This window comes from Talpa europaea (assembly GCF_964194135.1).
Source record: "Talpa europaea genome assembly, chromosome: 6".
In the NCBI taxonomy this organism is placed as follows: Eukaryota; Metazoa; Chordata; class Mammalia; order Eulipotyphla; family Talpidae; genus Talpa; species Talpa europaea.
Window position 1 is genome coordinate 41,211,550 of NC_140072.1, and position 27,698 is coordinate 41,239,247.

At 49.8% G+C, this 27,698-nt stretch overlaps 1 protein-coding gene across 4 annotated transcripts; it reads right to left on the reverse strand.

Moving 5' to 3' along the window:
- Positions 1-5,270: 5,270 nt before the first annotated feature.
- MAL (mal, T cell differentiation protein (MAL blood group)) lies at positions 5,271-27,576 on the reverse strand (the record flags this gene model as incomplete). Of its 4 annotated transcripts, XM_084235764.1 has the most annotated exons (4): positions 5,271-5,345; positions 10,015-10,140; positions 11,251-11,418; positions 27,484-27,576. In XM_084235764.1, the coding sequence occupies 4 exons, from the start codon at positions 27,574-27,576 to the stop codon at positions 5,271-5,273; spliced, it is 462 nt and encodes a 153-aa protein (XP_084091890.1). The 4 variants fall into 4 exon arrangements, with proteins under 4 accessions (XP_084091890.1, XP_084091892.1, XP_084091891.1 ...); XM_084235766.1 differs by lacking the exon at positions 11,251-11,418; XM_084235765.1 differs by lacking the exon at positions 10,015-10,140.
- Positions 27,577-27,698: the final 122 nt, after the last annotated feature.

Sequence of the window (27,698 nt, forward strand, 5' to 3'; positions counted from 1 at the left end):
GTGAGAGATCCATGGAAATAGCCTGTCTGCTCATGGGCACTTGTCCTGCTGGTCCTTCCCTTCCTGGCCTGGGTGATAAGGATGAGTTGCGGGAGGGGCCCTAGTAACCTCTAAGGCCTCCCCTCTCTCCCTTGCTGGGGCTGGATCACTACCCAAGAAAACCCTCCCCAGCTTTACTGCCTGGCAAAGTCCCCCTCATCTCAGATACACCTCCCCAGAGAGTGGGCTCCTCATGGCTTTCCCCAGCCTCCCTCACATGGAACCTTCAATATGGCCTGCCAGTGTTGCCTGGCATGTCTGTGTCCCCGCTCCCTGAGGGACAGGGACTCTGTGACAGTGTGATATGGCACATGCCGCAGGGCTCTGGAGCTGGAATCACACCCATTTGCTGTGTGATCTTGGTAAACCTCTCAACCTCTCTGTGCCTCAGATTCCTCATCTAAATGGTATCCATCACCTGTGGTTGTCATGAGGATTAAGAGAAGAAGAAAAGTATTTCAAGCATCACCCAGCACCCACTGTTGTTAGCAAGTGTCTTCCCTTTCCCATCTGGGGTGTCTGCCTTGGAGCAGACTCTCCTTGGTGAGTGTTGGCTGAAGGAAGCCCTGAAAGCTGAGGACTGCGTGTCTCAAACCCTTTGGGCTGCATCTCTTGAGCCTTGACCCATGTTAATCATGAAGGAAAATAGAGTCACAGCTAGGAGTGGGTATCTGCCTCCAGTTTCCAGCTCTTAGAGGTCACTGTGACTAAGTAGGATGAGACAGAACAAAGGCCACTGAATCGTGCAAAGTGGGAAAAATGATTTTAAATCTGCCTTTCCACATTGTGTTCCTTTAAATGCTCCGGGCAGATGCCCACTGCGCAGGGACACTCAACAGGACCAGAGGTGCTTTGTCCCCTGAAAGGCCCCATTGTGACCCCCACTGACCAGAGTGATTCCCAGAACAAAAGGCCCTTGTGGGTGCCCTGCTGGCCTGCTAGCTCCCAAGGCTGGGGGTGCGAACCTTGGCTCTCACCAGTCAGCATCTAGAGGCTTTAAATTCCCTATTTGCGCCGCTTCTGGGATTCTGATAAGTATTTTTTAGCTCCTGAAAACTAACTGTGCCTTCTCCAGGAGAAGGGCAGTTCCGGTGGGGCAGGGCACTGCCTCCCAGAGGAAGAAATATATTTGATAAAGCCCCACAGGACTACCAGGAGTCCCCATGAGGCAGGGAGGTGCAGCTACTGTAGTCACAGACAAGGGTTTCCAGGATGTGCTGGTTGAACTTGACCCACAGCTGCCTTGGCTCTCTGGCCTCTGAGACATGCATCTCACCCTCACTTGTCCACAAGTAATCGTACGCTCCGTGGAGCGGCCCCCAAGGGCTGAGGAAGGCAGGAGGGTATGCACAGACTCACCAAGTCACTGACTGTCAAAGTGGTGCCAAAACACCCCCAACCACTGTCTCAACACCGCTACCCCCACCTCTTCGACCCCTGCCTTCTGGGACTGTACTTGAAAGACCTGGTCACTGTCATCTCCTGAGAGGCTGAGGGACAGTCCTGCACTGAGTGGTCTGACAACCCTGGTGTGAAGGAGGAGGGATGCAGTTCTTTTCCCTTGGGCCCGTGTCCTGGAGGGAATGATACTTGGGTGGATCTCTATGGTTTGGTCTATTCTGCAAGTTCAGGTTTTCAGTCATGTCCTAGACATTGTCTTCTTTTTAATCCTCCTCAGACCTATAGTTAACTTTTTGTTCCATGAGCTTAAAAACACCCAGTTACTCACCTTTTTTACTAAGCATCAGCTCAACTGGGTGGGGCTTTGGCTTCCTGAAAGCTAGGCGTTGTCTTAACTTTGTGGCTGAGCAACCAGCCCTATCCACGAGATGGCTAAGTCCAGCATCTGGTGCAGACCCCGCTGGTGGTCTGGGACGGCTTCATCCCCTGCTTTTACCCCCTTCTGCAGGTTCTGCCCTCTGGCACCAGGGCCAAGGTCTAGTCTCACTGTCAGTTCCTGACAGGTGGAAGACAGACCCACATGAGGACAGGCCTGGCACCCAAGGGTGGTAAACCAGCACAGGGCTCCAGGACCAGAAGGAGCCACCTTAAATCCAGCTCCAGTGCATTTGAGTTGGATGAGTGTTTCCTCATCCATATAACAGTGGTAGTGGCTGCCTCCTGTGGCTGCTGGAGGCAGAGGCTCTATATGTACAAGGGGCTCAGGCAGTGCTTGGCCCAACAAGAGCTCCAAACATGACAGCAAGATGGTCACATGAATGTAAAGGTGGTCTTCTTGGCAGCCGTGTTTGAGTGCAGGTGCTATCTGACTGCATCAGGACCACCAAGCAAGCAACAGCTGAGGAATGTTCCATCTGCCCTTGGGGTGGCATCAAAAGATGCCCCAGGGGAGATGTCCCTGCCCAGGACCTCAGAGGCAGAGAGGAGGGGCAAGTCAGTCACAAGAAGTTTGGGGGCAGACACCATCTCCTATCTCGGGAGACCAATGGTCCCAGGACACAGTAGGTGCTCAGTCAAGGCCTATTCTCATGGTCTGAGTACCTATTAACTCTCCCCAGCAGGCTTCTTAAGTGTCCCTACCCTGGGCATCATGAGTTTCCAGAGGAGCAGTGCCCCTAGGCTTGTGCATCTGCCAGCATTTGTACCTGTAAACACTTGTAAGAGCTGGATGCAGACAGCTAAGCAATGGATTGTGAGCCAGGAAACTGGGTAGGTTGGGGTAGGGGGAGAGGGAGCGTGGTCTTGTGAAAAGAAAAGCAAGACCAGGGAAGGGCATTTTTAAAAAAAAATTTTTTAAGATTTTGTTTATTTATATAAGAGCTGGGGTACAGGCCAGAGGCACGGAAGGGTGAGAGGTTCACCAGAGACAGGGCAAGGAGCAGGACAGGCAGATGGATCATAAGCACTGCTGAGGGGAGCAGCGGGCGAGACAGGAGAGGTCTGCTGCGCCATGTGGGCTGCTCTCTGGCTGGCTGGGGATTGAACCCGCGCTGACCTGCGCTGCAGAGGCTGCGGACAGCTTCACAGCGCTGTGCTCCACCCACTGCGTCACCAGGGAGGCTCAAGGGAGGGCATTTGCTGAGGTCAAATGTCAAATGAAACTGCACATTCTCAAAATGTGAAGGAATGAGAAAGTCATCAGAGAGAATTGTCTGTAAAGCCCTGGACTAATATGAGTAATATGGTTAGAGCAATTTGCAATTGAAAAAGGGCAAATAGAGAAAGGCCCTCAAAGTTTCTTTGAAGAGAGTGATTAAAATTTTGAAATCTTGAGAAAACTTTGGGAAATCCAGCTTAGCTTTTGGGTTGTTTTCTTTGATGTGTCAAAATAGTGACTGTTCGCTTCATGCTGTGGTGCTCTGGGATGCGATCACGCCATTTTGTTGGGAAAAAAAAAAATGAACCATTGAGAGAACATTTCATTAAACTCATGACAAACGTCCTATTCTTTCTTAACTTGTACTTTAATTTTTCAAGAGAAAGTCCCAATTAAACTAATTGATTATGAAGGTTTTTTTTTTTTTTTTAAACTGATATTTTTCATTTTTTTTTTTTTAATAGAGGCATGCTTTATTTATTTGTTTGCTGGTTTTGTTTGTTTTGTTTATACATGCACTGGGTACAGTCAGAAGCGCGGGAGGGTGAGAGAATTCACCAGAGCCAGAGCGGGGAGCAGAGCAGGCAGAAGGACCGAAGTACACTGCCGAGGGGAGCAGCGGGCGGCAGGAGAGGTCTGCGCGCCATGTGGGACCCTCCTCCGGTGGCCGGGGAGCAGCCGGGGATCGAACCGGCGCCGCAGAGGCCGTGCGCAGTTTCGCAACCCAGCGCTCAACCGCTGCGCCACCGGGGAGGCCCATGAAGGTTTTTTTGACTTAAATTTTGTCTTCAGTGGACTCACCAAAAGTGGCCCCTTTCTGGCACAATTATTCTGGGCTAGTCATGGACTTCCTAAGAGTCTACTGAGACTCAACTTAGTCTGCAGGACTCAACAGGTTCTGCAGGCTGGAATGGGATTAAATGTCAGTTAGTTCAACCTTCCTGGAGACATGAGTCTTGGCTCTCCGTGGCCGCTAGAAGTGGTCCAGCCTTGGCCAGCGCACCTCCACAGCTGGATGCTGATCGCTCTGTGAGGTGCCTGTTCTGGTGTCTGGAACATCGTTAACTTCTCTGAGCAAAGGGATAAGGAAGCACTTCCTGCCGGGGAGCTAGCCTTCAGGATTCCTAACTCAGTATCCTCTTTCTCAGCCATCCCCTCTCCTTTCAACCCAGACAGCTCTTATGCCCTCACTGCACCTTTCACGCTGTGGGCTGTGCCCCTTCTCCCCTAGGGAGTGGCCCAGGGAAACCCCAAGCTGCCGATTATCCACATCCCCAGTGGAAACGGCACTCAGTGCTCACTGCCCAGCTCATTTCTGATCAAATGCACAAAGAGTAAGACGTGTCTGCACCCTGGTTTCTTTTGATTTAAGGGACTTTCTAATTGAGCACAGAAGCCATTCTCTTTAGGAAAAAGAAGGAGCCCCCAGGCCAATACCTGGAGAGTTTCCAGTCAGGCTGTAGCCATGCTGGGGCACTGCCTCTGGGTATGAGGGCCACGCACACAGCAGTCATCTGAACTGTCGCTTGCAGCTGCCTCTAGAGATTCTGCTTAGTCCTAGCATTCCTCAAAAAGCAAGCTGAAATGATGGCTGATACTAGAGAATTGAAAAGAACCAAACACACCCCACACAAGTAATGAACATAAAGGTGTTTATAAAGTATTTCAAAGGCTTATCGTCTTCCACCGTGCACGTTGGCAAATATTTGTTGGGTGGGTTTTATTCCCCACGACTTGCAGAATGTCCATGAAGACTCAGAGATGTGCTTCTAGGTGGGGGTGCTCAAAAGAACCTGTGGAAAATTCCAGCAGGCAATTCTCCAGATCTGGTCCCGGAGTCAGCAGGGGTGGTCTTTGTTTCCGGGTCTCTCAGACTACAATCTCCACTTCCCACCCTTTCGTCCCCCCTTCACAAATACGAAATGACCCTAGAAAGACAATAGTCACTCAGTAGTTGGAGGTGAAACCATAGCAAACCCCCAACCCCAGCATGAAGTAAATGGGAAAAGGAACATAACACCCACACACCCACAAGACACAGTGTTGGTTTTGTTTGTTTGTTTGTTTTCTTTTTTCCACCATCAACAGCATGTCTGTGTTTTAAAAAGTTATGCTGAAGTCAGGCCGATCAGTTAACACCATCTGGGTTTTCAGCTAAAGCTCTTCTGTTGCCTTATGAAGACTTCCATCTGATTAAAGAAAACACCGCATGGACCACGTATAGCACAGTGACTACGTACGAAAACACCTGAAACAAAGATGAAGACAGTTAGTGGGTGTGCAGGGGGAGGCCAAGGCTGGCAGGCACCTGAGGATGATAGCCTGGAAGTGTGTGGACCACCCCTGCTTCCATCACTCTCACAGCCTCCTTTCCCACTGAGCCCAGAGGAGGTCCCAGGATGCTTCTGCATGGAGTGCAGGTGACCCAGTGATCTGTTGGATTTGGCATGCAAAGTCAACTATCTGCGCCCCCAGCGTCACATTGGTGCCACCCAGCTGGAACTCAAAAGATGCTCACAAATATAAACTGCTGTCCATGGAACACTTCCTTCCACCAGACCAATAAGGGCAGTGTCCAGCTGTGGGCCTAGAAGCCTTGGCTAAGAACATATGAGCACATGAATTTGCTGGCTCTGGCTAAGGGTCTCAATGATGCCTGGACAACCTCAGACCCCCCCACCCCCATCATAATTTTATTCTAGGATTCTTCATTTCACGGGCCCGGGCAAAAGAGCCAGGCTCATAAGAAGGGTCAGGAACAGGGTCAGGGAGGAGGGATTTTGAACCTTTGCAAAGAGGAGGGGACTTACTGAAAGCTACTGGGAAGATCCAGTCATTTTGGCCCTGAGAACATGGCTGTCACTTTGTGGCCTGCCATGCCCTGACTTTCTGTGTCCATTTGGGCGCCATCTATTCTGATCACCCTTCTCTGGGTGGCTGGCTTCCCTGGAGGCTTGCCTGCCCACAAGTCAAATATCTGCACCTGGTTTTGTGAACTTGGGCATAGGGTCAAGTGTTTCCAACCCAGACACAACATTAGGGCTGCTATGCTTCTGTGATTCTTGAAAATGTCCATAAACACCAGCGGTCACAGTGCCTGCTCGCTCCCTCCTGCCACATGGGGCGGGCCCTTCACTCTCATTGGCCAGAGGCGAAGAGTAAATTGAGTTATTTAATAACAAATTAAAGACAACTCATCAGGGGAGTCTTAAGTACCTTGTCTGAAAAGTAGCCATCACACATGAGTGAGTAGCCGCCCCAAAACACACCCCTCCCTCTTAGGTGGAGGCAATTTACTGTCTGGGGAATGTCAGATCCATTGAGAACCCTTGGCAGGAGCATCTGAGAAATGCCCAACAAGAACAGGTAAAGGGCCTCCCTGGTGGTGCATCGGGTTAAGACGCAACCTATGAAGCTATCCTCAGCTACTGCAGCACGAGTTCAATCCCCGGCCAGGGATATACCCACATGGCGCAGCAGACCTCTCCTGACTCAACTCCGCTGCTCCCCTCAGCAGTGTATTTCAATCTGCCTGTTCTGTTCTTCACTCTGTCTCTGGTGAATCTTCTCACCCCCAACACCTCTGGCCTGTACCCCAGTTCTTGTATGCATAAATAAATCTTTAAAAAAAAAAAAGAACCGGTAAAAAATGGCATGTGGGGGACATTGAGAGGCAGGGGTGTGAGTGGAAGCACTTGGCCTTCAAAAACTCCCATTTCTGCACTGCTGCCATTACTTCCCACCATAATTAAGGCCCCCAAGCTTTCAGATTGCTGCAGAAATCGCCACTAACCCCCGGGATACCTTGAGCACAGAGATTCTGCTGCGCAAAGGAGGACAGAGAAGCCCAGCTTCTGAGGCAAGTCCCAAAAGCAGCCAGAGGGAGAGGGAAGGGAGTCCAGTGCTTCCAAATGCCAGAGGTATGTGGGAGCAGGTCTCAGAAGCCTCACTACACCCCAACAGGCCACCCCTGAGACCCTTTGAATGCTGTGGTTGCACAGGGATTGGGGTTAAGTCCTGAGTAAGTATAAATCCTCCCCTAAGTGCCGATACAGTTGACATTTTGAATCGAGAGGTGTGACTTTACCTTGAAGCAGGAAGCAGGTTTATATTTCACCTTCCTGGTTTCAGCCCAGTGCATTGGCCTGCTGAGAACATTCTGATTCTGATTCTGACACTCCTAACTTTGCCTGGACACGCTCATGTTTCTCTAACTCAACTAGTAAACATGTGGGGCCACATCAGTTGTGGAATGGATATTGATACAGGCATCCGTGAACTACTACACGGTGATGAGAATAAACACTACACCTCCACCTAACAATGTGGGCGAGCCTCACAGACATAAGGCTGAGAGAAAGGAGCCAGATACACACTGTGTATGAAGTTCAAAGCTGCCTAGGCAGTCGAAACCAATGCAATGGGCATCCTTGGTGTGGGAGCACAGTGAAAGTGAGTGAGAGTGCCAGGATGAGGGAGGGATTTCTAGGAGCTTGTCTTATTCTTAATTTCAATACTAGTTATACAGAGAAGTTCCCTTTATGAAGTTACATCAAGCTGTGAACTTGCATTATGCCACTTCTCTGGATATATGTTGCATCGCCATAAAAAGTGAAAATCAGGATAGAGTAGAAGCACAGTGGTCCTTAACCAGAGACCTGTCCAGTGGGTAGGGGCATTAATTCATCCCATCTGGATCATTTCCTTAAGTGCTAACCCAATAGCCACTTTTTTTTTTAATAGAGGAATGTTTTATTTATTTATTTGTTTGTTTGTTTGTTTTGTTTATACATGCACTGGGTACAGTCAGAAGCGTGGGAGGGTGAGAGAATTCACCAGAGCCAGAGCGGGGAGCAGAGCAGGCAGAAAGACCGAAGTACACTGCTGAGGGGAGCAGCGGGCGGCAGGAGAGGTCTGCGCGCCAAGTGGGACCCTCCTCTGGTGGCCGGGGAGCAGCTGGGGATCGGATGGAACAGGTGCTGCAGAGGCTGCGGGCAGCTTCGCAACCCAGCGCTCAACCGCTGCGCCACTGGGGAGGCCCCACTAGCCACTTTTCATCTGCATTTCATTACTGTGCCTGTAATGATTTTACATGAATTGCTGTCAAATGCTTTGCTGATGTCGGTAAGGACAGAAGACTTCTAGGACTGGGATAAGGAGAGGTATGGGGATCTCTAGGGCAGGGGAGATGAAACAGTTATTTGAAGGAAGGTGGAGGTAAATTGCAAGCCTCCCCGGGGAAGGAAGAGCACCCACGTGCTGTCTGGCTGTGTTACCATTTAGGAAGCAGCCTTGTGGGAGACAAGCCAATATGGGAGATGCTGCCCACACTGAGGGACATTGGAGGGGGCACCAGGGATCCACCATGTTTATGGTCCTGGGGAGCAATCAGGATGTTTAAGGGGAGTGTGTGGCTTCCTCCAGCTGGGGGATGGACTCTAGTCACCAGCAGATAAGGTTGTGAGGAATTTTCCCCCAGACCTCCCTCTGGGAGCAGGATGAACAACGCCCTCCCCAGACTCCAGTAATACAGATCCTTGTGGGTGTTCTCTCAGCCTTTTCTCTACCCTTTCCAAAAAGGCGGGATAGCACAGCTTTGGCACCCTGGAGCTGGCATCTGGTGATCTAACATCACATTTAATTTGGGACTGGATAATTGACAGCTTGATTTCTAGGAATCAGACGTGGTATTTCCGAAACTTTTCCCTATTTTTGAAATAATATCCAGGATTAGAAATACATTTACTATGGTGAGTTAGTATAGTGGTGCCAACCCACACTTGTACAACTCTGAGAAAAATTTTATGCAACAAAACATTTATTCCCCATGATTCTGACCCATTCCTTTAAAAAGAGAAGTCAGGGTAATGACCTCACAGCCCATCTGGTCCTGCTGTTGGCAAACATTTTTTTTTAAAGCTCAGAGACTTGCCTGGAATGTGCCCCCCATTCATACAAGTCAGCACCCCAATTTGTTCTGCTGCTGGGGTGAATGTGGCACAAGGTCCTATTTCACTCACCGCTGTCTTTGAGGCCTTGGGAGGACATTGCTGAATGTCACTATATCACTAGAGGGTGACAGACAAGAATTACAATCTCACTTCATATGAGTGGGCCAAGGCTCAGAGAGCAAGGGGTGTGCACAGGAATTGGTGGAGAGGGAAGCCGGGTTCTCCTCCTCCCATAGGTTCTCAGAGCTGTCAGGCTGCAGACTTTGTCAGGAGGCCTAAATCACAGCAGCAAACCCCTGCAAGCTGGGGGTCTGGACACACTGGTTCCTGAAGGACTCCGCAGAGTCAGGGCCTGGTGAGACACAGACCATTTGATTCCCCACTCCCAGCCACAATGCTCCTCTGCCCCAGCAGTATGCTTCCATGGAGGACTGCTCAGGGACAGCCTGGAGATCCACTTGGCCAGAGTCACACTCCAGATGTGTGGTAAGAATCAGATGACAGGGCACCTGGCTGGAACACCAGCCCCACCAATCCCTGTGACCTTCGGGCAAGTCACCTCTGCTCTTGGTTGCTCTGTCTCCATCTGTGATGTGGGCATAAGAACAGTGCCCACATCGTGGGGCTGTTGTGAGGATTAAGGGAGAGAGAGCATGGAGGCCCCCAAGTGCCGGTCATTCGGCAGTTATGTCTCTTATACATCTGCCCTGGGAAAAGCCCACTGGATGCAGACCCTGTGCCAGCCCAGTCCTGGGCAACGTGGCACTCAACCACGCAGCTGAGGGGCCCTTGGGCCCCTTCTCTTGGACTTTGCTTTTTCACAAATGAGGGGAAGGTTTACTCCATTCAAAACTCAATGAACTATAAAAAAAACAAAAACAAAAACCAGCTAAGTGATGATGGGGGCACCGTCCCCTCAGACCCTCTGTCAGCAGCTGTGGGGCAGGTGGCTGGGGGCTGGCTCACCACGGCGGAGATGTTTTCATGGTACTTGGTGAAGGTGTAGCCGTCATACATGTAGATAGTGGCCAAGGCTTCCAGGACAGAGGCGCTGAGGTAAAACAGGGAGGCAATGCAGTGGTAGGCTGCATCCTGCAGAGTCAGAAAGGGCCATCAGAGGTGGGGTCCCAGATGCAGCGACGGGGCAGCTGTGGTCCCAGCAAGGCCGCCCACACCACCTGTCCTTCCATGGGTTGGCTCACGTCTCCCCATTGTCTTCTGCTACTACCTTTCACTCCCCTCCCCACATCTCGTTTTCTCACTGGTTTGGGAGCCAGAGTAAGGACTTTGATGGGGGAAGGGATGCTGTTTTCCCTTGAGGGTGGATCAAGTAAGAGGGGGACACCTGGGGTTTAATAGGTAGCACTGGTTCTGGACCTGAGAAGTGTCATATGTGGTCACAGTCCTGGTGCAGATGTGGCCTCAGTAACCAGTACAAGTGAGAGAGGCTGCAGCCATTTCCATTTCTGTGGCTGTTTCATTGTTCATTGGGACAGGGAGGGGGTAGAATGGGTGGGGGTGGGTAGGGGATATATATTAAAATTTAAAAAGTACTAAAGCAGGGTTTTGTACAGTCTTAAGCTGGAGGGGATTTCAGAAGTCTAAGTAGGAGGCCTTTTCAGAGCTGAGTCTTGGACAAATGGGCCCTGTCCCCTCCACCACTGGTAATGGGGTAAGTGTCCCTGAAAAGGCAGGCACCCCTTCATGGCTCTCAAAGGTAGAATCTACACACACTAGAGACTGCAGGGCATTCTGCTTCCCCCTCCAATTTGCACTCTGGTAACCCGGCTTTAGAAGGCTGTGACTAGGCAGTGAATGAAGCCTCACTCTGGGCAGCTGAGGCCAGCCCCCAGGACTCTGCTACCCCCAGATGGAAACCAGTCTTCCCAGCCAATGGGAGGAGGCTTCTGGTAGGTGTAGGCAGTATGGAGAGGGGGTCTCCTGGTTATCCATGGAAAAGGCCGTCATGCAGGAGAAAGCAGAGCAGGCCCAGGAGACTCAGCAGCTACCTTCACCTTCCAACCCCCTTGCTGCCCCGAGCTGCATGGAGCACGCAGCTGGGAGCATACGTATAGCCAGGAGCTGCAGCCAGGCCAGTTCAGTCTTGGAACATAGGAAGCATAGGAAGGAGATGGAAAAACCAGACTTCCAGGGAGAAGGTCAAAACCACTGCCCCTTCAAACACCCAGGGCTGGGACTCACCGCGGTGACCCAGGACGTCTCCCCACCATGGGCACCAATTATGTACAGGACCAGCAGGGTTGTGGTGGCCAGGAAGCAGAACACAGACACGAACATCACCCAGCCCTGGATCAGGGGTATGGGCACCATGGACGAGGCGATCAGGATCCATACCAGGCCCCCAAAGACCTGCAGAGGATAGGAGGGCAGGGGTAAGCATCCGATCAAGAGAGCCAAAGCCCAGGAAGGGCCAGACCCTGAGGCTGCACTGGGCACTAGAGGCAGAAAACCAGGAAGGAGGCAGAGAGGCAAAGGAGGCAGGCAAAAATGACTCACCTCCCTCAAGGCCTATCCTGAATCTCCAACCTCAATCTTTCTAACGCCTGCTTCCTTGCCTTTATTGATTTTTAAAATACAGTTTAAATTTTTCATTGAACAAACACATCAGTCTTCCATTCCCAGCATTGTCCTAAGCACTTTACAAATATTAACTCAGTTGCTTCTCACAAGAACCCTGTGAACAAGGTACTGATCCATTTGTCATAAGGGGAAATTGAGGCACATGGAAGTTACATAATTAGCCCTTCCAAGATAGGACTTATGCCATTCAGTAATATTAGAAGGGCTGTACTTTATTCTGAGCTTAAAGCCTTCTTAGTATTTTTGATGTAAAAATATCCTTTCTTTGATAAAATGGTAGTGACCAGCAGATTCTTTTGGTCTTGGCAAGATAAATTACCCACACTATGTCAGTCACATCAAAAAAAAATTTTTTTTAAATGTTCAACATAACTTGTAATCAGGGAAATGCAAATTAAAACTACCATGAGATACCATCTCACACCAGTGAGAATGGCACATATTAAAAAAACTAGCAACAACATATGTTGGCGAGGGTGTGGAGAAAAAGGAACTCTCCTGCACTGTTGTTGGGAGTGCAAACTGGTCCAACCACTATGCAGAGCTGTGTGGAGATTTCTGGACCTACTAAACATAGAGCTTCCATAGGATCCAGCAATTCCACTCCTAGGTATTTACCCAAAGGACACAGAAACATCCATTCCAAAGAGCACCTGCACCCCTATGTTTATAGCAGCACTGTTTACAATAGCTAAGCTTTGGAAACAGCCCAAATGCCCAAAAATAGATGACTGGATCAAGAAGATGTGGTACATATACACCATGGAATATTACTCAGCATTCAAAAAAGATAAACACATGCAATTTGCAGCAACATGGATGGCGCTGGAAGGGATCATGCTCAGCGAAATAAGCCAAAAAGAAAAAGAAAAATACCGGATGGTCTCACTCATAACAGGAATCTAGAAAACTTAAATAAGGGACCAGGAAAATGAATAACTTTAAGAAAGTGAAAATCAAAATCAACAAAAAACTATGAACCAGAGACACTCTATGGGTGGTGGGGTGCAGGGAGGGGAGGGATTGGGGTCAAAATAAGGGGGTTGCAATTGTATGGGGAATATAAAAATAAAATTTATTTTAAAAAATTCTTTTAACCCCTTAAAGCCCTAAGTCTAGGAAGCACTCTGACAATTGAGCAGGGGCTGGGATGGAGAAGGCACCTGTCAGGTTTCTTTGGGTGACTTTGGATGGGCATGAAGAAAGCACTCCCTTGCTGTTATCCATAATTCACCCCAGCTGATATCCACAGGGTCAGTGAACCCCATGTATTTATTTTTTTAAAGATTTTATTTATTTATACAAGCACTGGGGTACAGTCCAGATGTGCGGGAGGGTGAGAGAATTCACCAGAGACAGAGCAGGGAGCAGAATAGGCAGGTGGACCGAAGACACTGCTGAAGGGAGCAGCGGGCGAGACAGGAGAGGTCTGCCCCGTCATGTGGGAATCTCCCTGGTCGGCCAGGATCGAACCGGCACGGCAGAGGCTGCAGACAGCTTCACAGCGCTGTGCTCAACCCGCTGCACCACCCGGGAGGCCCCCCCATATATTTAAAGAGGACTGCAGGACTCCCTGTGGTGGATGATGATGGACATAGGGGTCAGTGAGACCCTCAGTGCTGCAGCCCTGCCCTCTAGTGGACAAGCTGGGATTTTCTCTCTTCTTGCCCCTTTGGGTCCCAGTGAGATTAGTTTACTCTTAACCCCTGTCCCCTACCCAGAAGACTTGGAGCAGCCAGGAACACAAGTGGAGAGGCCTTTGCAGTCAAAGTTTCCAAGGTACTTCCGAGTACCTGGTACTGAAGATGAGATGCCCTCCCAGTTCTCTGTCGCCTGTGATGTGACCTCAAGTGGTACTTTGACCCCACCTCCCTGGACCTGCTGCCCGCCACTGTCCCCACAGGGGTCTCTGTGCCTCTTAGCTGAGAAGTATCAGGAGGCGATCCATTTGGGTGAAGAAAGTAGTGCAGTGAAGAGTCTGAACTATTGAATCCCATTTGGGCCTAATGAATTAGCTAAGAGCATCTCGGACCAGAAAACTCCCTCTGTTGATGGCAGTGTTTGTGACAGTGCCAGTGGAGCAACCTTATATGGGTGGGAACAGAAATCAAATAAAAATTCTTAGCCATAGAATAAGATATGTGTGTAGATTCCATCCATAGATGCCTTTAAGATCAAACAGATTACTTGGCCTTTTCCATAACATTCATGGACAGAGGAGTGTGAGTGTGCTGACGGCTGAGCCAGACTTGGGTTTGTAGGCACAATAATCCAGCATGCAGGACCAGCTGGGGCAGAGCCAGGGCCTGGGGCACTTCACCTTGAAGTGAGCATCCTTAGCCTGTTCACCCTCAGTCATCCCAGGAAGACCAATCTAAGTTAGGTTCCCAGCTCATAGGCCCTTGGGCAGCTCTACACTTCTGTTCTCAGTGCTGAACACTGAGCAGGGACTTGTTAGTTACAAAATGGAACTTCCCCTGGCCAGGCGATGGAGGGGGTAAGCATTCCCTTGCTGACAGCTAAGTCCTGAGTGTCCAGCCATGTGTCCGAGGGAGTAAAGTGGCCTTCAGGGTCTCCTGTTAGATGGGTGTGGCTAAAGGGGAAATTTGTGAACCAATCCAAAGGAATAGCTTGGGAGCAGATGGAAGGGACAGCACACTGTGAAATCCTGTGCACGCCCCGTGGGCTGGAGCTGCTTGTGCACAGCCAATGGTGTGGCCTTGTGGAACGTGAATGCCACACGGGGAGAACGATTCTCTTCCATTCTCTGGTTTTTCTGAAAGGTAAGAGAAGGCTCCGAGTGCAGCAGTTGAAGGTCTTGAGATCCCCCAGAGCATGGCTTCCAAGAACCGGAAGGCAGAGGTAAAATGGATAATGGGATTGCTGTTGTTCTTATAGTCCATAATACAGTTGTTTTGGGGAAAAAAGCAGTAAGTGGCAGAGGCAAAGCCTGAGATGGAGGCTCTGAGATCCTAAGCTGAGTTCATTTTACTTCACTTCAGCTTGAGTCCTCCCAATGTGGCTTAGTCAGGATCAAAGTCAGAAAAAAGGAGGGGAAGTCGCTGCTGAGCATGCACTTCTAGCTGCAGTCAGAGCGTTGGCGCCAAGCTTCCGGCAGGCAGGGCAAAGGGAAGCTTCAAGGTTAATCCCGACTCTGGTAGGACTTGCAGTCCGGAGCTGGTGGGTGTGGTGTGGTAACAATACCTGAAGGATGCGATCCCACAACTCTAAACCACATAGTGTTGTAAAGAGATGTCACACACACAATCCTGACTCTTGACCTGTTTTGGGTGTGTACTTTCACCAAGCTGATGGAGACTGATGTGCAGCTCCTCCCAAAATGTGTTCTCTTACTCACACTCATGCAGATTCAAATAGTAGATGGCAGGAATCCCTGCTCACAACCGTTGACAGGAGCAAAGCACACCCAAAGCTCAGCCCAGGCCCCTGCCTCCTCGCCCCCACCCCAGACTCAGGACCCTCTCCGGACTCTGGCTGTACTACCTGGCCAAGGTCCTCTAAAAAAATCATGCTGCCTTTTCCCCCTTTGCATGGTTTATCTATAGCAATGAGTTTCACAGGAAGAAGATGGGGAGGAATTCTGTTCTCTTTCTTTTTAAGCCCAGAATGCTCAGATTCTAGCTATTACCTTTCATCAGGTATCCACAATGTGTTAGTCATCGTGCCAGGTATTTCACATGTATAATCTCATGTCATTTAATCCTCACAGCTGCCCTGCAAGGTAGGTATTTGCTCCATTTTACAAATGGAGACATTGGGGCACAGGAGATTAAATATCTTATCCCCATAGTCAGATTTATACTGAGGTGAATTCAGATGTACCCCCACTTTTATATCAGAAGGGGGTTTCTTATATCAGTACTCTCATATTTGCCTAAAATCATTCCAAAAGTCTGCCTTTTGTTTTATGCCTTTTGTTTCTGTCTGTGCCCTGAAAGAGCAGAGCCAGAAGTCAGAGGGCAGTGAATATCTAGGGAGGATACTGAAGAAGGCAGGGATCTCTGCAGAGTGGAGAAATTCTTTTTAAAAAACATCCTTTATGAGATGCAATTCACATATTATACAACTGCCCCACTTAATGTGTATAACTTACACCTTTTAGGATATTCTTGGATCTGTGACTATGGCCATCATCCCCAGAACCAATTTTGGGACATTTTCATCTCCTCAAATGCAACCCTGTACCCTTTGGTTATCTGTCCTCCCTGCCCTACCATTCCTCAGTGAACTCTAATCAACTTTCTGTCTCTACAGATTTCCCTATTTTAAACTTTCATATGAATTGAATTACATAATATGTAGAATTTTATGACTAGCTTCTTTCTTTCAGCTTAATGTCTTTCAAAGTGAGAAATTCTCTCAAGGAGGCTTTTACAAAATCTTGCTCAAGGAGAATTTACATCACAACATACACCACACACCCATCTGAACCCACCATGTGGGGGACACTGATTGAATGTGTTTCATCCCAATGAGAGCTCTAGGCTGGAAAAAGCTGAGAAACCACTGGTTCTTAGGGGATCTGTTTTACAGACACTTGCCCCAGAAACATATCTTAAGTTACCCAGCTTGCAACAGAAAAGTCCTAGCACAGATGAAATGACTAAACCTGGGTGTTTACTCAAAAGATGGGCGCTGTGTGCCCAGAGAAATGTAAGGGGGCAGGCTGCAGGAAGGAGTCCCAGGGGACCACCTGGGAGGGGTACTAGGTGGGTACAGAACAATCTTGAGAAGATACGAGGGGAGAGGAACAACAGATGAGGCCGAGATGAGGAGAGCTGTTCTTGGCTAGATGTCTGTAACACGGCTTCCCACGCAGGCTGTGCTGCCCATCATGCCCCTTCCCTCTGGAGCTTGTTCTTTCGCTCTGGCCCTCTCTGTAGAACAGCCATGGGCTGCTGTGAGAATTCCAGAGCACAATCACAGCTGTAACCGCTACAGCAGATGCGCTGGCCTGAGGGTTCTGCTCCCCAGGGCACAGGCTAGCTCAAGGCAGGGCCTGCACCATGGAGCATCTGCATGGGCCCTGGGGGCTGCCTAAGCCCTGAGAAAGACTCTCCCCAAAACCCTCTGGAGGAGGTAATAGCAAGTGATTTGGCTTCTTGGGCCTCGGCTTCCTCAGCTGCAAATGACAACTTGCAGCTGTCACCCCATATTGCAGGCTGGTGCAAACTGGCTGATACTATGGATGTGGGGTGAAGCTTCTGGCACCATGACCAGGACCCCCCAACAATCTGGGGTAAGGCATTGCTCACCCAGGAGGCTGACATCCCAGTGGAGACAGATGCAGCGTCAACCAGTTACAGCCCTGAGTGGATGGGGGCAGAGCCCTAATTGAGACTTAAGTTAGAGATGGACTTAACTGGTGAACTGGACTAGAGGGTCAAGAAGTGGCTGTCTTGGGGAGGAAAGAGTAGCTGATTAGCTCAGGGGATACTAAGGCACCAGAGGGGGCTCAAGATGGCTGTTGAGGCTGGCATGAAGATGGGAGTAAGGAACAGCAAGAGATAGAGGGCAGGGACTTGAAGGAGGCAGGGCTCTGGGATGGGCTTGTGGCTGGACTGGTGTAAGGCCTCCCTCAGCAGAAAAACAAGGATTCAGCATAACTTGCAGACAGAGTCAGTGCCCACCTGTGCAGAGAATAAACAGAGAGCACCCACATCCAGGGAGATGGGGCATCCCAGTCCTTCCTGGTCTCAAACCCCACTGGCCAAATATTTCTCAAGAGTAAAGGGCTAGATGAGAAATATTTCTCACCTTCAGACGGAAATTGGGCAGCTCACATGTTGAGACAAAGCCCCACCTGTAACCATGTAAAAATCCTAGTAAGTCTAGGATCTCACTATGCACATTTATCTACTTCAAACTTTGTTGATAATAAAATTTCAAAAGCATAGAAAAGTAGAAAACCTATGATCTCCCAGATAACGAAAGTTGAGAAAAATGTCTTCCCCATAGAAGGAAACACAAAGGACATAAAAATATGAGACCATTTTTCAAATAATGTGCCTGGGTTTGAAAGGGGGAAAGGAATCTTCTAGCACATTCTTGAGATAAGTGGTGTTTCTGCTTGTGCGTGGTAGAAACTGCTTGGATCCAGTGTCTCTGCTGCAAGACTTGGACTACCAAGGTCAGGACAGAGGAATTGCTCACATTCTCCAGATATTTCTCTAAGGCTCCATTTTACTCTGTAGGGTCTCTGCAAACAGACATTCTTTCTATAGCATGCCAAGAGTGACTCACACAGGACTGTACACACACAAAACTGGTAGTATGACCCTCAGAGCCCAGGGTTATGATCCCAAGCTGCTCCCAGGCAGGACGCACACCTGAAGGCACATGTGAGCAGGAGTTTGTGTCTTGAACTCGAGAAGTAAAGGAAACTAGCCAGAGAGTGGCCATGCACCCAACTGTTCTGTCCTGCCACATCGGTCAGGGTTGAGGCAAAAATCATCTGCTCAGGAGGACAAGAAAAGATGGCCACTCGTCCCAGCTGCAGGGCACCCTGGGCCCTCCTGTGCACTCACCAGGCCACCAGGAGATATTTATGCACTTGCAATGCCAGGAGGGGGTGCTGTATAAGGATCTGGTCAGCTTAGTGACTGCACTCTAGGAGAAGTCCAGCAGTCCCAGCTCGAAGGGTGGAGTGATGAAAAAATTAATCATTGTGGGAGTTGGAGTAGAGGGCATTTGTGTGTGTGTGTGTGTGTGTGTGTGTGTGTGTGTGTGTGTGTGTGTAGAGGGAGGGAGCGAGAGGAGAAGAGAGAGAGAAAGAGAGAGAGACTAGCAAGGGTAAGCAACTGCAGAATAGGGAAATAGCACCACGGCGAAACCCACCAATAGGCCACAAGCACCTGGTGGTGGACGCTGCACAGAGAGGGAGATCAGAGGGAAAGACCAAGACCCCTAACACTAAAGTTCCCCCAAGGTCCTCAGCTCAGTTTTCAAGTTCTTGTATGAGCTCTACCTCCCTCATATGGAGAAATTCAGTGCCCAGCGAGTCAAAGGTGAGACTTTCTTCACCTGCTCCCTCTCTCACTCATTCATTCGTCCATGCATACACTTAACAGACACTGACAGTTATCATGACTGTGGTCAACACTGAGGGCAGGACCTCCAGGGAGAGAGACTTTATTCCGGGACACACATGGGTAGGGTCCATCTCTCCCACCCTGGTGTCTCTCTTTGGGTCTTGATGCCAGACCACACTGGAGTAGCTCTGGGTTCACCAAGGGCAGGGGCTGGTCCCAGTGAAAGTATCAGGACCCAGCAAGAGTGGGCAGCTAAACACCTCTGCCAGGACAGGGACAAAGCCCAGTCATGTGCACTGGATCCCTTACTCAGACCCCATGAGGAGGGGTAGGGGGGAGAGTTGGAGGACCTCTGAGGCTATCTCCAGATTGCACACTAAGGGTGGTTTTGAGGTCACCAGACTCAGTTTGTCCATTCAATTGTTCTGCCCTCCTGGCCCCTTCATCTGCAGGTGCTTCTTTGCAGAGGAGCCCTTCCTGCTATTACCCACCTCGAGGCAGGCTTTCCATTGTCCCTGCATCTAATCTGAAGGCAAGAGCAGGCTTCGGGGGATCTTGACTCTGTGTGTGAAGAGGGGCACAGAGATCTGGATTCACAGAGATGGTGTGTGAGTTCAGGTCCATGGTGAGTGTGGGATGGGAAGAGGCCCCCGTTCAGGTCCCCGGTTCCACTTCCCTCAAGTCCCAGGAAAGCTCTTCCAGTGCACACACTGCACCTCTGCTCCCTAGCATGGGGAGTGTGATGAAGCGACCCCCGATTAAAATCTACCTCCCTCACCTCGAGACAGTCCCCAGGTCCTGAATGAATTAAAACCTCTCTCAGATCCACAAAACTAGGGACTTTTAGACAGGCCTGTTCTTGTTTGGATGAAACTCTTGCACACCACGCCTATACCCACTGACTTTACCGAGCAGGATAAACAAAGACAAGGAGGCTCCATGAGAAATACAGGGAAGCCAACTGTAAAAGACAAAAATCCATGGAGATGTTAGTGGCATCCCTGCAAGAAAAACAAAATGTATTCACGGGAGTCACCAAGTAGGTCAGTAACCTGGTGAGCAGACAAAGCAGGTGTGGACCTGGGAAGTGAGACAAAACCATCTGCTGCCCCGGGGGTCTCTCAGGGAATTGAGGGGCTGCTGTCATGGGAATTGGTGGTGATGGTCCGATTCCCCTCTGTGTGCCTTGGGGTCTCATCTGTGATTCATAAACTCAAGCCAGCCCCTTCCTACCAGTGCAGGCGAAGAATACGCATTTCAGGATGCCGGTCTTTGGCAGGGATGCGGGCAGACAGAGGGCCCAGGCAGGATACAGACCACAAGCCAGGGCCTGCAGTGCAAGTGCCAAGTGGGCTTGCGGGTGGTGTTGGGGAAACCAGGTCTGAAGGATAAATGACTTAGTGACTTAACCGCGCCACCAGAGGAGCATCTAGGATGGAGACCAGTGAGGTTTGTGGGGCTGCTTCTGGAAAGAGTCCTAAAGCACAAACACTGGGTGGTTCCCTTCCTGCCAGGCCCCTAAATCCACTGAATTCAGCTTATCACCCAGCAAGCAGGACGGAAGGTGGGGGCTGAGGCTACCCGCTACTAAAAACAAGGTGCTTGATGCGCTGATGCTAATGACCAAACATTTTTGAAAGGTTTAATTTCAGGCCCACTAGTAATTGGTCCCCACACCCTCAGGCTGATATAGCAGTTTGCGTGGCACTGAGAATTCACACAACTTTCCCCACCCCTGCTGGCCCAGGCTGGCAGGGCAGTGCAGGAGAGAGGCTCAGGCAGTCCCCCACTCCGAGGCAGAGGCAGGACCAGTTGCACAGCCCCACGGTCACCCCACCACGCTGGCCAGGGCAGCTCCAAGCTTAGGAGTCACTGGGAAGCCCCTCCAGAGGGCAGTGTCTGTGCAGCACTTGGTGACCCCAGGGACAAGTCAAGTGTAATCTCAATGGCCCACCCATCTCCCAAATCTCACTCGCTCCCTGCCTGAGAATGGTATAGAAGAGCATCGAAGGCAAAAAACAGGGCAGCCTTAGTCTTCTGGCCCCTCTTTAGTTATCCCATTTTAACACAGATGGGCCAGCTGGTCTTGGCACAGGAGTTGCTATTATTAGTAAGGGCTATTCTAGCCCCACTTTACTGATGCAGTGTTGCCTACCACGATGCCACAAGGCTGAGTTCCAGAGGACAGGAGATGGTCCAGGCAAGGGCATCTGTGTGGGAGGCAGTGACCCCAAGGCATCCCACCAGCCATTTACCATGGGGCCAGTTTGGTAACGGCTGTGAGGATAGCCACATTGGTGCGAGGAGAACAGCCATTACCTTCACCCTGCTCCCAGCCACCTTTGTCTCAGGAGACGAAAACTGCAAAGGAGGCGGCCTTCCCTCCCCACTGCTTCCTTTGCTCAATAGGCTCTATTCTTTCAGGGGAAAAGAATACCAAGGTTTTAAGGCCAAAGAGCAAGCAAAAGGTCAGTGCACTGAAGGGCATCACTCCCTCTCTGTGGGCTCAAGCCTGCGTTCTCATCCCTCTGTGGTGGCCAGCGTGCCCCCAACTCCAGCAGGTCAAGGGGTGTTGGCCTTCACTTCTGTCCTTCTCACTATTTTTTTCCTTTCTCCCCTCCATACCAGCACCTCTGGCTTCTCCAAGAGCCTCTTTCAAAGCTGGATCCAGGAATTTGGGGAGTACTCTCCCCTCCCAAGCTAACTTCATTCTAAGTGGACCCAGGCTTTGGTGTGGGACCCAGGGGGCACGGTCTGTGTGGCCCTGGGCCCACCTCTTCCCACTGCCTTGCATAACAATGTGGGGTGTCTGGTGACAAGCTTTTCTTTCAGTTCCTACACATTTTTTCTCAGGCCCTGGGTACATTAAAGTGATTCAGCGCACGGATTGTTTGCCCCAGTGTGGGGGCAGAACATTAGCTATTAACAAGGGGGAATAGTAGAGACTGAAACTAACTGTGGCTGAGTGTGGTTGCCAGTACATTACTTGGGAAATACTCATGCTGCTGGTGCCCACCGGGGGCTAACCAGGAGCCCAGTCTTCTCACCACGATACAGAAGACAAGGTGGACTCGCCATGGCTCCGAGGCCACTAGGGACCTGCTGTTCCGCGCTCCCGGAAGAGTCTGAAACTTAGGAGGAGTTGGCCCACACTCCCCCCTGGCATTTGTGCTTCAGGGACAAGGCGTGCTGCTCATCTGCTGTCCTCACATCTATCAACACCCAGAGAGAACATCCACTGGGGTGCCCCGGCCCCTAGTGGCCTTTGGTCTGAAGCACCATGTCCAGGGACTGGTACTTGAATCAAGAGGGAGTGCCAGACAGGCTGTGCTAGGGGTGGAAGCCATGATTCAGTGTTAACCCATTGGGAGTTGGCCCCTAGCTCCCATTCCAAGATGCAGCCCCAGGTGACCAGGTCCCTGACCCCAGCCTATTCCTCAGGGGATGTGTCCAGAGTCTAGTGCAAAGCAGGGCACCATTCCTAAGCAGTGCCAGTCCCACACACAGTGTGTCCCCCCACTCTCAGGCGGCAGGCCTGGCCAGTGTGGGTGCAAATAGTCAGCCTTTGTCCCTGGCCTGACCTGAGCTGGAGCTTTTCCTTGCATGGCCTCTGAGTTCCTCCCACTGTCTCCTGAAATCTTTTGGGATCACTCCCAACATGACCCCACATCCCCGTCAAGCCTGGGAGTAACTTTGGGGAAGCTTAAAAGCAATCTTTTTCAACATCCTTTGGTTATGAGAACCCATGCATGATCATCCCAGAGCTGCATCCCATCATCGCACTTAGTTTCCAGAGAACGGCTCCAAGTCACTGACTCCTGATCAAAGCCAGCCTCAGCTTCTTGAAAAACCAGAAAAGTCACTTCTCAATTCCAAGGACAAACCCCTGAGAGACCTCTACCTAGAATTCTTCCCCTCCCTTTAGAGTTCTACATCCCTGGTCTCCTAGGAGTCCTCAACGCTTTCTCAATGTGGTCAGAATGTGGCCCAACCACCGGCCAACTGCTTTATCATCCTGCCCCTTCCTGCCCCAGTCCTGTGTGGGGCTGCAGTTCCCCACAGAGATGAAAATCCAGGGCAGGTCCCCAGACTTGTCTGATTACTCTCAAAGGATTAAAAAAAATGCCCAGTCACCCATGTTGGATCACAGAAACATTCTCATGTTAGTAATCACTTTGTCCAGTTTACTGTAAGAATCGATAGTGCGGACTGATTCCAGGCGGCTCCCTCGCTCACCCCACCCTCCAAAGTGCCCCTATGCCTCTCACCAGTGCCCAGAGTTCCTGAGGTGCACAGAGAAGGAGGGGCACCCCAAGAGGGAAAGTGAGTGGCACTCCTAGCACACAACTGTCAAAGACATTTTCTCTCTTAATTTCCACCTGTTCTTTGAGGGGCTCCACTTCTTTCCTAGATGGGGAGGAGGGAGTTGGGTTAATAATTTCATAACCTGCTTTCAGGCATCTCCTTCATGAGTGCTGAAAGGGGGCTCTCTGGCACTCTATAAGAGAAGTTTCCTCCTGGAGTGCTGGCCAGAGCTGAGACAAAAAGCATCCTATGTTAACATCCTGTTCTGTGGACGGTGTTCAAGAACAGTCAGGAATGTCACAGAGACCATAACACCAAAGGAAAAGTCCTTCACTGGGTGGGGACAGGGGAACAGGCCAGAAGCAAAGTCCTAGATTGAGTTGCTGGGAGAAAGGAGACATTGGAGATTCCACTCTGCCTTGTATGGGGGTACACCTGTGACCTCCTAGCCTGCAAAAGCAGCATGTGCTATGTGGCCTTGGGGGGCTCAGACAGGCAGGGTCATACTACCTGGTGTCTTCTACTTCCTGCAGTTTTCAGAAGTCAGAGGTTCTGGGGTAGGAGTGCTGGCTGCCAGGTTTTACCTTGAGCCACCATGGTCCCTGTACCCCAGATGGCTTCCCTGCCTTGGGAAGGAAGTGGAGCTCCACCCTGTTGTCCCTGAGGCTGAAAGTTTGACATCTGGCACCTACCAGGCTATGGGGAGGTCAGTTATAGGAATATGAACTGTGAGTAAACAGCAGCTTTCTGAGCTACAGATTAAAAATAAACAAACAAACAAAAAACAACCCAGCACTTTACACCCATTTGGGCTAGCAGAAAATTACAATCTGACGCTACCCAGTGTGGAGGGAACAATGGAATGAGGAACAACAATGAGGACTTTCATATGCTGCTAGTAAGAGCGGGCAAGGCCCAGGTTTAACCCTAAGCTTGTACAAATTAGGGACCTTTATCATAAAAGAATATAAAATGAGGTTGGATCTTGGAAGGGGCCTAAGCAAATGGAAGACCTGAGCTTAATTAAGTTTCATAAGTTTCCCAGGAACTCTGCTCCTGGAATGTATAAAAATGGAGCAACATTTTGGACAGGAATGTGATACTAGCTAGAAAAACGAAGAGGTGTATTCCCTGCAAGTCAAATCCTTTATGGGTTCCTGAAGAGATTCCCAGCGTGGAACTGAAGCAGCAAACCCATGGATGTCCTAGCCAAGCTGTCTGCAACAGTACCAAGCAACAACTAGGGAAGAGCCCAAATGTCCATCAACAGAAAATGGATAAACAGCATAAAAATATATAAGCCTCAAAACAAGTTTGCATGAAAAGCATGTTGCAGAAGGATACCTGCAGGCTGACACTGTTTTCACCAAGTGTGAAAAAGTATAAAGCAGGTAGAGTTTGTAGACAGTTGGGTGTACAGTCAAGGTCTTGCTTGGGAGTAATGAACACCACATTCATCTCTGGGGCCCTCGTAGCAGGAGAGAGAGAAGATAATAATAGGATATCCAGGGGACTTAGAAGCAGCCTGAAAGACTATTTCCTTAATACTGAAGGGATTATATGGCAAAATATAGATATTTGACAAAGTTGAGTGATAAGTACATGGTGCCTATTAAAGTATTTATATACTTTTCTGCAATATTTGAAAGATTCATTTTTTGAAATTGAAGTTTTCATATCATAAAACTAACCATTTTAAATTGATAAACTGAATGGCATTTAATACATTCACAATATTGAGCAGTCAACCAGCTCTAATTTCAAGCATTTTCATCAGCCCAAAAGAAAACTCTGTAACCATTAAGCACTTACTTCCCATTTCTCTCTCCTTTCACCCCCTGGCAAATACCAGTTTGCATTTCATCTCTTTATGTGACTTTTTTTGTGTGTATCTGACTTATTTTCATAGCGATCTCAAGGTTTTCAACTTATCTATATCAGTACTTCATTCCTTGCAGTGACCCAATGATATTCCATCATATGAACACATCACACTGTTTATCCGTTCATCTGTTGATGGACATTAGGGTTGTTTGCACTTCTTGGTTATTGTGGGTAATGCTATGAACGTGCAGGTACATGTACCTGGTCAGGTCCCTGCTTATAATTCTTTTGGTTCTAAATCGAGGTGTGGGATTGCTGGGTCATGTAGTAATTGTTTTTTGAGGAGCCACCAAACATTTTCCACAGCAGCTGCACCACTGTCCACTCCCACCAGCAATGTTTGAGGATTCCAGTTTCTCCACACTCTGGTCAGCACATGTTATTTTCCAGTTTTTTTGACAATCGCCAACCTAATTACATGTGAAGAGACTGTAGTTTTGATTTCATTTCCCTAATGACTAATGAATGGCAAGCATCTTTTCATGCACTTATTGGCCATTTGTCTATCTTCTTTAGAGAAATGCCTACTCAAGTTCATTTACTATTTTTTAACTGAATTGTGCGTTTTTTGTTGTTGAGTTGTAATACCCATAATTATAAAAAACAACCCTTTTAGGGTAAGCCAGCGCCTCCTCGGACCCTCTAATTTCAAGTCAGTCCACACATCAAGACACATACAGCTTTGTATTTCTGATCCAATCTGTGCAGAGGAAAACAGAAAGGACTGGCTTGCTTTCTCCCGTTCTCCCAAGGCACCCCATGTGCCCATCTCCACTCAGGGAGGGAGATGGGAGTTGACCACTGAGGTGTCCAGGACTTCTCTGGAAGTGGGGATGAGGGAGCAGGCGGTGAGGTAAAGGAGAACCATTTCTCAGACAGTTGTGAGGGAAGTGGTCAGGCAGAGAACTGTGTCTTCTAGAAGTCCCAACTACCTCAGGTCACAAAACCATCCTGAAAGAGAACTTTTCCACGAAATCCATGACTCTGAGATTTCCCATGCTGGGCGCTCTCTCACTTTGATTGACTGGTGGATCAGGGGAACCCTCTTGTCCCCTCCCCTGCAAATCACACTGCCTGGCTGTACAAGCAGCTACAGAAGCAGAGAAGTCACTTATTAGTGTGATGGATGACACTCCAGGAAGAACTTTTGTTACTTAAAAATCCTCTGTCCCATAACAATGATGATGAAACTGCCTTTGCAAAGACAGCAATCCCTGAAGGAACAGCCCATTCCTTGTTCCCAAGTTATGGGCACTATATGTGCAGAAACCTAGCCTAAGGCAAGCACAGGCTAAGTGCTTAATAGATGCAGAGATGAGCCATTTGGAAAAGAATGTTCCAGAGGGCACATTCAGACCCCAACAGATTGCCCCTCCCCACTCTGTGCCTGGGGGTTCCTATCTATAAATGGGGGGGGGCTGGGCTTAGTGAAGTCTAGATTTTCTTTCAGAAAATCACTTTCTTGATTCTAGCTAGCCCCAGGATCTGAAGTCTGGGTACACAGTTTTGGCTTCAACTCAATTCTCACAAGTTCTGTGACAAAACACCACTAGGCAACTGTGACCCGCCCCCCCCAAGCCCTCCGCGGATGAACCTGCTTGCTCCCTTTGGTATTCATACCCTTCTGCCTTCAAGCTGTCCATAAGAAGCAGGGGTCCTTTGTTAAACCACCAGGTTTGGACAATTTCTCTTCCAACTAACTCTCCAGACTATCACTTCTGAGCTTGGAGTGTAGGGAAAGGAGTCTGGGAAGCTGCACCGCACAGCAGATCCCCTCCAGGTAAGGCTCTCGACCCCCTGTGAGCACTTACTGGGAACCCAGAACAGACTTCCCTAACTCGCAGGTGAAGGCTGAACTGCTCCAGGGTGAGGAGGGTCCAAGCACAGGTGAAGAGGTTTTCCCAGCACTCAAGGTCAGCCAAGGCTCAGGATCTCAGCAGCCCCCCTCCCTCCCTGCCCCACCCCACACAGGACAGAGTGATTGTGGAGGAACAAACGATGGCCTGCTTTATTATTTTCAGATCAAAGGAGCTGCAAATATGTCCTCTCACCAGAAACTTTCAATGACCAGAACAGATAATCCCAATTCAGCTCCTCCTAGGGATCCACCTAATCGCCAAACCTCGGTTGGTGAAACTCTGGTTTCTTTTGCTGATTTTTTTTTTTTTTAAAGAAATCCTAACCCTGCAAAAAGCTGGACAACTCTGCAAGGACGTTGCTCTCTAACAGGACTTCTCTGTGCCGCCCAAGAGAAGCAGGCTGGGAGCGCAGCTTGGGAATCAGCAGGCACGCACCTGAGGAATCTCAGCCCGCATCCAACACAAGTCGTGAATTTGGTTTTTCAAGCTAAATCCTGTACCCCTGCCCTCCCTCCCCCCACTACCCTTGTCTAGAAGGGACCAAACTCCTGAGGTGGAATGGGCTGGGATGAGGGAAAGACTTTCCTTACCGCGGTCGGGTTACCCCGATGCCCTGGGGACCCCTACAGATGCCACTGTGCGGGACTGCGGTGCTACGCTCGGGCAAGCGCTCAGCACAGCTCATCCCACCCTTTCTTTCCCCAGCACCCTCTCCGGGCGCGTGAGGCACTCACAAACTCGAAGATAAAGAGGAGATCCGGGAAGCTGGTGAAGACCGCGAAGCCGCTGGGCAGGGAGCTGCCCCCCGACGCCGCTGCGGGGGCCATGCCGGCGTGCTGGCGTCGACCGTGGGACGGGGCGCGCTCGGCTGGGACTCGGAGAGTCAGCTGGTTCCCGGCGGAGCCCAGTGACCGTCGCGCCCCCGCGCGCGGGTTAAGAGCTGGGGAGC